Genomic DNA, 11,521 nt, shown 5'->3' on the forward strand with positions numbered 1-11,521 from the left:
GCGGGTCATCTGCTTCCACTGCCTGTACCCAATCGACCATGGTCCCACATCTCCCTAGACTTCTTTACCGGTTTGCCCCCATCCAGTGGTCAAACCACCATCCTGACCGTGGTCGATAGATTTAGCAAGATGGCTCGCTTCATGCCCCTGTCCAAGCTTCTGTCGGCCAAGGAAACTGCCGAGCTCACGTTACTCCACCTCTTCAGGCTCCATGGTCTCCCCGTCGATGTGGTCTCCGACCGCGGACCCCAGTTTGCCTCTGTGTTCTGGAGGGAGTTCTGCACGCTTGTGGGGGCCACCCGTGAGTCTGACGTCCGGATTTCATCCCCAGTCCAACGGGCAAATTGAAAGGAAGAATCAGGAGATGGAGACGGCGCTGCGGTGTATGGTGTCCAAGCATCCCTCCTCCTAGTCCCAGCAGTTGTTGTGGGTGGAATACGCCCACAACACCCTGACAATCTCGGCCACTGGGCTCTCCCCTTTCCAGTGTGCCTACGGGTTCCAGCCTCCACTGTTCCCGGCGCTGGAGAAAGAGGTTTCCTGCCCGTCCGTCCAGGCCTTCATTCGTCGCTGCCGCAGGACGTGGACCCAAGCCAGGGCGGCTCTTCTCCGCTCCGTGGACCGTTACGCCACGGCTGCCAACCGTCACCGCACCCAGGCCCCACCTACCTCGCGGGCCAGAAGGTGTGGCTGTCGACCCGGGACCTTCCCTTGAGGGTGGAGTCCAAGAAGTTGGCACCCAAGTTCATCGGGCCCTTTGAGATCCAGAAGGTCATCAACCCAGCGGCTGTGAGGCTCAAGTTGCCTCGTTCCATGCGGGTCCATCCTACGTTCCACGTGTCCAGAGTAAAGCCAGTCCGGGAGAGCTCCCTGGTCCCCGCAGTCCCTCCTCCTCGTCTCATCGACGGAGGCCCCGCATTTACGGTGCACTGCCTCCTGCGCTCCCGCCGTCGCGGGATGGGTCTCCAATACCTGGTCGATTGGGAGGGTTACGGTCCAGAGGAGAGGTCCTGGGTTCCTGTTCGACACATCCTGGACGCCTCCCTCATCAGGGAGTTTCACCGGCGTCATCCCGACCAGCCGTCCAAGTCCGCCACTCCTAGAGGGGGTCGCCGCCCTGAGACTCTGTCCCCTCTTCCGCCTGAGGCTCCCAGTGACGACGAGGACGGAGCTTCCCTCTGATGCCCATGGAGGAGGATCGGACATGGATATCTCGGACGAATAGTAGCCCTCCCTCCTCCGGTCCCCCTCCCCACCCAACTCTGCGTGGATTGGGTTTATTTTCTTTATTGTTTTGTTGTTGTTTTGTTTTGGGGACGTCAGGAGCAGTCCCGTGAGGGGGGGGGGTCTGTCACAAGTCTGCCCTCTCCTCATTCTCATCCACTTCACCTCCCAGTACTTTTCCACCGGTCCCTCCTTTCCTCACCTGCCTGCCTGCCACTTCCCCTCTCATCAGCCCAACTCTCCTAACCTGTTGCACTCAGTGCCTCTGATCACCAATAACCCGGTATATAGACTCTCCTCACCGTCCACACAGTGCCAGATTGTTCTCAGCATTCATGCAAGACTCTCCAGCGATTTCCCGACTGCCTGCACGGATTCGAACCTGCCTCCCTCTGACCATTCCGTCCTGTCGTCTTCCCGGATATCACCTCAGCCTTCTGTCCCCGACCACGGCCTTCGTCCCGTACCTCCTGGTTTCTGTCTGCCTCTCTCCTGGGCTGTTTGGTGTATCCCTGCAACGGCTCCTCGACTTCCTGCCTGGCTTCGACTCTCCTTTCGTCTGATCATCTGTGTGAGTACGGTGTACCCATTCCTGTGTTACTACTCTGTGTTACAGTATCGTAATAAAGTTGATTACCAAATATACCTGTCTGATTCTGTGCTGCTATTGGGTCCAAGCTATACCCGTTTCAGAACCAGAGGCCACAGTTTAAGAATAAGGGGTGAGGCCATTTCGAAAGGAGACGAGGAAAAACCTTTTCACACAGAGGATTGTGAATTTGTGGAATTCGCTGCCTCAGAAGGCAGTGGAGGCCAATTGTCTGTATGCTTCACGCCGGTATGAGTTCCAATCACCTGGTCTGTAAACGACTAGCACAGTTATGATAGGGACTTATTCAAGAACAGCTGCTCCCAAATTACTCCCGCCCAGTTTGTTATCAACGCACTGACTCCCACAACTATCTCCACTACACCTCTTCCCACACTGCTTGCTGCAAATAATCCATCCTCTAATCCAAATTGATCCGTCTACGTCGATTCTGCGCCCCACGCTGAAGTGTTCCATACCAGGACATTCGAGATGCGATCATTCTTTAGGGAACCGGGGTACCCCTCTCCCATCATAAATGTGGCCCTCACTGGTTTCTCCTCGTTCCCCCGCAGATCCGCTCTTGCTTCCCCTCCCCCTAGTCGCAACAGAGAGCAGATTCTCCCTAGTTCTTACCTTTCATCCCACCAGCCGACACATACAACACATTATCCTCCGACATTTTCGCCAACCCAACACTAGTCACAACTTCCTATCTCCACCCTCTTCCACTTTCCGCAGAGACCTCAACTCCCTGGTTAATCCATCCCTTCCGACCCAACCCCTCCCCATGTTCTTCCCCAACAACCGCATGAGATACAACACCTGTCCCGATTAGGAAAAGGGGAGATGCAACGAGAACTGGGTGTCATGGTACACCAGTCATTGAAAGTAAGCATGCAGGTGCAGCAGGCAGTGAAGAAAGCGAATGGTATGTTAGCATTCATACCAAAAGGATTTGAATATATGAGAAGGGAGGTTCTACTGCAGTTCTACAGGATCTTGGCGGATGCAGTAGATGAGGTTGGAGGAGATACAGGTGAACCTCTGTCGCACCTGGAACGACTGCTTGGGTCCTTGAATGGAGTCGAGGGGGGAGGTGAAGGGACAGGTGTTGCATCTCTTGCGGATGCAACGGAAAGTGCCCGGGGAGAGGGTGGTACGGGAGGGAAGGGAATAATTGACAAGGGAGTTACGGAGGGAGCGGTCTTTGCGGAAGGCAGACATTGGGGGAGATGGGAAGATGTGGCGAGTGGTGGGGCACGTTGGAGGTGGCGGGAAATGGCGGAGGATTATTTGTTGTATTTGCCCGGCTGGTGGGGTGAAAGGTGAGGACTAGGGGGACTCTGCCCTTGTTGCGAGTGCGGAGAGCAGTGTGCGGGGTATGGATGAGATCCTGGTGCGAGCCTCATCTATGATGGAGAGGGGGGATCCTCGTTCCCTGAAGAGCGAGGACATTCCGATGCCCTGGTGTGGGACGCCTCATCCTGGGAGCATATTCGGCGTAGACGGAGGAATTGGGGGTGGGGGATGGTGTCCTTACAGGAAGCAGGGTGGGAAGAAGTGTAGTCCAGATGGCCATTGGAGTCAGTGGGTTTATAGTGGATGCGGCCAGAAGTCTATCACCTGCGATGGAGATAGTGAGGTCAAGGAATGGTAGGGAAGTGTCGGAAATAGTCCAGGTGTGTTTGAGGTGCCGGAGGGAAGTTAGTGGTGAAGTGGATGAAGTCAGTCAGTTGTGTGTGGGTGCAGGAGGTGGCCACAAAGCAGGTCGTCGATGTAACGGAGGTAGAGGTCGGGGATGGGGGCGCTGGTATGTATTGAACAAGGATTGCTCGACGTAACCGACAAAGAGGCAGGCATAGCTGGGTCCCATGTGTGTGCCCATAGCTACACCTTGTATTTGGAGGAAATGGGAGGAGTAGAACGTGATGTTATTGAGGGTAATAAGGACCAACTCCGCTAGGCGGAGGAGAGTATCAGTGGCCGGTATAGGTTGCTCCTCTGGTCGCGGAAGAACCGGAAGGCTTTGAGACCATCCTGGTGGGGGATGGAGGTGTAGAGTGACCGGACATCCATGGTGAAGATGTGGGGGTGAGGGCCTAGAGAATGGAATGCGCGGAGGCGGCGGAGAGTGTCTGAGGTGTCTTGAACGTAGGTAGGAAGCGATTTAACCAAGGGGGATAGGGTGGAATCAATGTATGTGGAAACGAGTTCGGTAAGGCACGAACAGGCAGAGACAATGTGTCTACCGGGACAGTCAGGTTTGTGGATTTTGGGGAGAAGGTAAAATCAGGCCGTGCGGGGCTGGGGAACGATGAGGTGGGAGGCTCGGCTTGGGTAGGGCATTGGAGTTGATGAAGTCGGTGATGGTGCTGGAGATGGTGGCCTGGTGCTCGTCAGTGGGGTCATGGTCCAGGGTTAAGTAGGAGAGAGGATGTCCGAAGAGTTGGCCCGTGGCCTCAGCTTTGTAGAGATCTGCGGCGCCAGACTACCACGGCACCTCCCTTGTCGGCTGGTTTGATACCCAATCTGGGTTGTTGCGGAGTGAGTCGATGCAGAACGTTCATGGGGGGAGAGATTGGAGTGAGACAGGGGAGTGGAGAAGTTGAGGCGGTTGATGTCGCTACGGCAGTTTTGGATGAAGAGTTCTAAAGCCGGAAGATGGCCACGAGGGGGGTTCCACCAGGAGGGGGTGCGTTGGAGACGGGATTGAAAGTAGACATGCCGGTGCAGCAGGCAGTGAACAAAGTGAATGGTATGTTGGCATTCATAGCAAAATGATTTGAGTATAGGAGCAGGGAGGTTCTACTGCAGTTGTACAGAGTCTTGGTGAGACCACACCTGGCGTATTGCGTACAGTTTTGGTCAGCCATGATCATATTGAATGGCGGTGCAGGCTCGACGGGCCGAATGGCCTACTCCTGCACCTATTTTCTATGTTTCTATGTTTCTATTTCCGTATAACTTCACCTTCGACTCGGTCCAGGGACCTCGACAGCCCTTTCTGGTTTGGTAGAGATTTATTTGGCCCTACTTCAAGCTCATCTACTATATTCGTTGTTCAAGATGTGGACTCATATACATCGGCGAGGCCAAACGTAGACTGGGCGAACGTTTCACTGAACACCTTCACTCAGTCCAGGTGAACCTACCTGGTCTCCCGGTTGCTAAACACTTTAGTTCTCCTTCCCATCCCCATATTGACCTTCCTGTCCCAGGTCTCCTCCATTGTCAGAGAGGGGCTATACTTGGGCAGCTATACTAAATATACCACGACAGCACAGTGGTATGAATATTGATTTCGCTAAAGTCAAGTCACCCCGACATTCCCTCTCTCTCCCTATTTTGCCAATCCGCCCCCTCACAGTTTCTGCCCAACAATATTATATTCCATTCACCCGACTTCTGCAATATACCGACAAAACAATTGTTCGTTAAAATAATTTATTATTATCAGTGATACATCTTTCAATATAATCTATTAAATAAAACTTAAACTTTTAACTTCCTAATTAATTCATCTTATTCTTCCTCTTCACCCCGTCTCTCCAAGTCGGCGGAATCCACGGCCACCTCCTGGTAGTCCTTTTCCAGCGACGCCATGTCCTCCCGCGCGTCCTGGAACTCCCCTTCCTCCAGCCCCTCACCCACGTACCAGTGGACAAAGGCCCGCTTGGCGTACATCTTGTCGAACTTGAGGTTGAGGCGGGACCAGGCCATGGAGATGGCGGTGGTGTTGCTCAGCATGCAGAGGGCGCGTTGTACCTTGGCCAGGTCGCCCCCCGGCACCACAGTCGGGGGCTGGTAGTTGATGCCCACCTATGGCCGGAAGAAAAACATCTTATAATCAATTCTACTTGCAAAAAAAAACATGTCACATTATCACTTTAATATGCGCCCAAATATTAACCAAAACATCGTTTAGTAGAACCTTACGATTCCCCTAAAATAATCTCTAGGCTGTAACCATATAACCATATAACCATATAACCATATAACCATATAACCATATAACAATTACAGCACGGAAACAGGCCATCTCCGCCCTACAAGTCCGCGCCGAACAATTTTTTTCCCCTTAGTCCCACCTGCCTGCACTCATACCATAACCCTCCATTCCCTTCTCATCAATATGCCTATCCAATTTATTCTTAAATGATACCAACGAACCTGCCGCCACCACTTCCACTGGAAGCTCATTCCACACCGCCACCACTCTCTGAGTAAAGAAGTTCCCCCTCATGGTACCCCTAAACTTCTTGTCCCTTAATTCTGAAGTCATGTCCTCTGGTTTGAATCTTCCCTATTCTCAAAGGGAAAAGCTTGATCACATCAACTCTGTCTATCCCTCTCTCATTTTAAAGACCTCTATCAAGTCCCCCCTTAACCTCTGCGCTCCAGAGAATAAAGACCTAACTTATTCAACCTATCTCTGTAACTTAGTTGTTGAAACCCAGGCAACATTCTAGTAATCTCCTCTGTACTCTCTCTATTTTGTTGACCTCCTTCCTATAATTGGGCGACCAAAATTGTACACCATACTCCAGATTTGGTCTCACCAATGCCTTGTACAATTTTAACATTACATCCCAGCTTCTATACTCAATGCTCTGATTTATAAAGGCCTAGCATACCAAAAGCTTTCTTTACCACCTATCTATATGAGATTCCAACCTTCAAGGAACTATGCACGGTTATTCCCAGATCCCTCTGTTCAACCGTATTCTTCAATTCCCTACCATTTATCATGTACGTCCTATTTTGATTTGTCCTGGCCAAGGTGTAACACCTCACATTTATCAGCATTAAACTCCATCTGCCATCGTTTCAGCCCATTTTTCCAAATGGCCTAAATCACTCTGTAGACTTTGGAAATCCTCTTCATTATCCACAACACCCCCTATCTTGGTATCATCGCATACTTACTAATCCAATTTACCACCCCTTCATCCAGATCATTGATGTACATGACAAACAACAAAGGACCAACACAGATCCTGAGGCACCCCACTAGTCACCTGCCTCCAACCCGACAAACAGCCATCCACCATTACCCTCTGGCTTCTCCCATTCAGCCACTGCTGAATCCATCTTGCTATTCCTGCATTTATACCCAACAGTTTAACCTTCTTAACCAACCTTCCATGAGGAACCTTGGAAAGGCCTTACTAAAGTCCATATAGACAACATCCACTGCTTTACCCTCGTCAATTTCCATAGTAACCTCTTCAAAAAATTCAAGAGGATTAGTCAAACATGACCTTCCAGGCACAAATCCATGTTGACTGTTCCTAATCAGACCCTGATTATCCAGATGCTTATTATATATTATCTTTAAGTATCTTTCCATTAATTTGCCCACCACTGAAGTCAAACTAACAGGTCTATAATTGCTAGGTTTTACCTCTTAGAAACCCTTTTTAAACGATGGAACAACATGCGCAGTACGCCAATCCTCGGGGACTATTCCCCGTTTCTAATGACATTTGAAATATTTCTGTCATAGCCCCGGGCTATTTCTACACTAACTTCCCTCAATGTCCTAGGGAATATCCTGTCAGGACCTGGAGACTTATCCACTTTTATATTTTTCAAAAGTGTCAGTACTTCTTTTACTTTGAAACTCATAGTATCCATAACTACTCTACTAGTTTCCCTTACCTCACATAATTCAATATCCTTCTCCTTGGTGAATACCGAAGAAAAGAAATTGTTCAATATCTCCCCCATCTCTTTTGGCTCTGCAGATAGCTGCCCACTCTGTTTCTCCAATGGATCAATTTTATCCCTCGTTATCCTTTTGCTATTAATATAGCTGTAGAAACCCCTTGGATTTACTTTCACCGTACTTACCAAAGCAACCTCATAACTTCTTTTAGCTTTTCTAATTTCTTTCTTAAGATTCTTTTTACATTCCTTATACTCCTCAAGCACCTCATTTACTTCATGCTGCCTATAATTATTGTAGATCTCCCTCTTTTTCCGAACAAGATGTCCAATTTCCCTTGAAAACCAGGGCACTTTCCAATTTTTACTGTTTCCTTTCAACCGAACAGGAACATAAAGATTCTGTACTTTAAAATTTCCCCTTTAAATGTCCACCATTTCTCTTCTACATCTTTCCCATAAAACAAAATGTCCCAGTCCACTCCTTTTAAATCATCTCGCATCTCATCAAAGTTAGCCTTTCTCCAATCAAAAATCTCAACCCTAGGTCCAGTTCTGACCTTCTCCATAATTATATTGAAACTAATGGTATTGTGATCACTGGACCCGAAGTGCTCCCCAACGCATACCTCCGCCACCTGTCCTGTAAGTATTCTCTGGATAGCCATCAACGCCGCAAGTTCCGATATGCGTGTTAGAGCCATGAAGGTATGGAGCTGTGCAGCTGGGAAACATGCCCTTCCAACCACCTTGTCAATGCCCCAAGAGTTGACATGTTGGTCTCGTCTCATTTGCCTGCGCCTGGCCTTAATCTCCAAAACCAATCGTATCCATATGTTTTGGGATTTACTATATGTACCTAACTTCCAGAATGCATCCAGCTGCAGTGAAGAAAGCTAATGTAATGTTGGCCTTCATAAGGATTTCAGTATAGGAGTCAAGAGGTTCTTCTGCAGTTTTATTGGGCTCTGGTGAGACCACATCTGGAATATTGTGTACAGTTTTGGTATCCTAATTTGAGGAAGGATGTCCTTGTGATTGAGGCAGTGCAGCGTAGGTTCACGAGATTGATCCCTGGGACGGCGGGACTGTCATATGAGGAAAGATTGAAAAGGCTATGCTTGTATTCACTGGACATGAGAAGGATGATGAGGGTATCTAATAGGAACATATAAAATTATAAAAGGACTGGAAAAGCTAGATGCAGGAAAAATGTTCCCAATGTTGGGCGAGTCCAGAACCAGGGGCCACACACAGTCTTAGAATAAAGGGGAGGTCATTTAAGACTGAGGTGAGAAAAAACCTTTTCACCCAGAGAGTTGTGAATTTGTGGAATTCCCTGCCACAGAGAGCAGTGGAGGCCAAGTCACTGGATGGATTTAAGAGAGAGTTAGATAGAGCTCTAGGGGCTAGTGGAGTCAAGGGATATGGGGAGAAGGCAGGCACGGGTTATTGATAGGGGACGATCAGCCATGATCACAATGAATGGCGGTGCTGGCTAGAAGGGCCGAATGGCCTCCTCCTGCACCTATTTTCTTTGTTTCTATGTTTCTATGAATTGGTCGCACTCACCTTGAACCCGGTCGGGCACCAGTCCACGAACTGGATGGAGCGCTTGGTCTTGATGGTGGCGATGGAGGCGTTGACGTCCTTGGGCACCACGTCCCCGCGGTACAACATGCAGCACGACATGTACTTGCCCTGGCGGGGGTCGCACTTCACCATCTGGTTGGCCGGCTCGAAGCAGGCGTTGGTCAGTTGTGGAACGGACAGTTCCTCGTGGTAAGCCTTCTCGGCCGAAATAATGGGAGCGTAGGTGACGAGCGGGAAGTGGTTGCGCGGGTAGGGGACCAGGTTGGTCTGGAACTCAGTCAGGTCCACGTTGAGGGCGCCGTCGAAGCGCAGCGAGGCGGTGATGGACGACACAATCTGCGCCAACAGGCGGTTGAGGTTGGTGTAGGTGGGGCGCTCGATGTCCAGGTTCCGCCGGCACACGTCGTAAATGGCCTCGTTGTCCACCATGAAGGCGCAGTCGGAGTGCTCCAGGGTGCAGTGGGTGACCAGCACCGCGTTGTAGGGCTCGACCACGGCGGTGGAGATCTGCGGCGCCGGGTAGACGGAAAACTCCAGCTTGGATTTCTTGCCGTAGTCCACGGAGAGTCTCTCCATGAGGAGGGAGGTGAAGCCCGAGCCGGTGCCGCCGCCGAAACTGTGGAAGATGAGGAACCCCTGGAGTCCGGTGCACAGATCGGCCTGAGGGCGGAGAAGGGGCAAAGTATCAATTATTGATAGGGAAGGGGCGACGCGATAGGGTCATGTTGGTCTTTATAGCCGGCGCTGAGAAAGATAGCGCGGTGGGTATCTCAGTGATGAAGGGAGAGGTAGCAATGGGAATCCGGGAGCATCGTGGCCGCAGTACTCGGGAATGGACCGGTGTAACCGGATACATTGGCGCGGCACGCACGGGGAGCGTTGTACAAGAATTCGCATTCGCTCAGCAACCTACCAGCTTCCGGATGCGATCCAGGACCAGGTCCACGATCTCCTTGCCGATGGAGCAGTGGCCCCGGGCGTAGTTATTGGCCGCGTCCTCCTTGCCGGTGATGAGCTGCTCGGGGTGGAAGAGCTGGCGGTAGGTGCCGGTCCGCACCTCGTCTGCAGGGGGAGGGGAGGGGAGCGCAGAAGCGTGAATTCACCATCGGCACACACTCCTCCATCCCCGCACGGGAGGGGTTTAAGACAACGACCTACATTCTCCGGACCCCCCCCCCCCCCCCACCCCCACCTTACCGATCACCGTGGGCTCCAGGTCGATGAACACGGCCCTTGGTACGTGCTTGCCCGCCCCCGTCTCGCTAAAGAAGGTGTTGAATGAATCGTCGCCGCCTCCGATGGTCGAGTCGGTGGGCATCTGTCCATCCGGCTGGATCCCGTGCTCCAGGCAATACAACTCCCAGCAAGCGTTGCCAATCTGGACGCCAGCCTGGCCGATGTGGATTGAAATACACTCGCGCTGTTGGCGAGGGGAAACAGGGGGTGAGATGGACTCCACTTAGACTTGTTCAAAGCGCATTGATCGCGCACCGACCCACGCCCTACGTGAGCACCGTCTCAGTTCTACCCACCTCCACAATTCGCGCACACACCACGCGGCATTCGCCTTTTGCAACCCTCGAATTCCCGGCAAATTCCCGCCCCGTGAGTACCCTGCGCCCTTCCCTCCCACCGTCGCCTCATTCCCGCTCAGCGTATCCATTCAGCCACTACGATCCCAATTCCCCGGGTGCGCTCTCCCCTTCCCCGTGTCCAGTCTCGAACAACAGTCCACGAATCGCCTCCCCCCCCCCCCCCCCCCCCCCCCCCCCGTGGATCCTTCGCTCGGGTGGAACACGCGTGTCTCACGGGCATTCTCCCGCGCGCTCACCATGTTGCTCCACTCGCGTGTTTCCAGAGACAGTGACGCAATGCGGCGCCGCTCCGGTATTTATACGGCCCCCGGGGATAGAACGTTAGCGCTGGGCCGAACGAGCGCTGACTGGTCAGTGAGAACAATGGCCTTGGTTGCCACAGGAAACAAACACATAAGGTTCCAAGGCGCTCATTGATGAATAATCCACAGTGTGTGACGTAGAAAGATGGGCCTTCAGTGACGCAATCCATTGCCCGTTGTCATCTGCCCAGATTACAATCCATCACTTGCCGCTAGAAATACAGCGGTCTGACCAAATGCCCCCAAGTGAAACCTAGCGCCACCTATTACACTTCCTCGCCCAATGAAATAAACCATTCGTACATTAACCAGCTCCCCCGTGCCATAATGCAACGAGACCTGGGTGTCATGGTACACCAGTCATTGAAAGTAGGCATGCAGGTGCAGCAGGCAGTGAATAAAGCGAATGGTATGTTAGCATTCATAGCAAAAGGATTTGAGTATAGGAGCAGGGAGGTTCTACTGCAGTTGTACAGGGTCATGGTGAGACCACATCTGTAGTATTGTGTACAGTTTTGGTCTCCAAATCTGAGGAGAGACATTCTTGC

General features: G+C 51.6%; 1 protein-coding gene across 1 annotated transcript; it reads right to left on the reverse strand.

Moving 5' to 3' along the window:
* Positions 1-5,338: 5,338 nt before the first annotated feature.
* On the reverse strand, positions 5,339-10,891 carry LOC116967579 (tubulin alpha chain-like). The gene is made up of 5 exons (XM_033014195.1): positions 10,886-10,891; positions 10,274-10,496; positions 9,990-10,138; positions 9,056-9,736; positions 5,339-5,635 (listed from the first exon to the last, which is right to left on the reverse strand). The coding sequence occupies exons 1-5, from the start codon at positions 10,889-10,891 to the stop codon at positions 5,339-5,341; spliced, it is 1,356 nt and encodes a 451-aa protein (XP_032870086.1).
* Between the last annotated feature and the right edge of the window lie 630 nt (positions 10,892-11,521).

Source organism: Amblyraja radiata, chromosome 40 (assembly GCF_010909765.2).
Source record: "Amblyraja radiata isolate CabotCenter1 chromosome 40, sAmbRad1.1.pri, whole genome shotgun sequence".
NCBI classification, from domain to species: domain Eukaryota; kingdom Metazoa; phylum Chordata; class Chondrichthyes; order Rajiformes; family Rajidae; genus Amblyraja; species Amblyraja radiata.

What these genes read in the sequence shown, in the direction of transcription:
- LOC116967579 (XM_033014195.1), bottom strand. An exon ending in TGGATCGCATCCGGAAGCTG is followed by an intron (nt 9,737 to 9,989) that starts GTAGGTTGCTGA and finishes CTCCGCCCTCAG; the next exon opens with GCCGATCTGTGCACCGGACT. An exon ending in GGTGCCCGACCGGGTTCAAG is followed by an intron (nt 5,636 to 9,055) that starts GTGAGTGCGACC and finishes TTCCGGCCATAG; the next exon opens with GTGGGCATCAACTACCAGCC.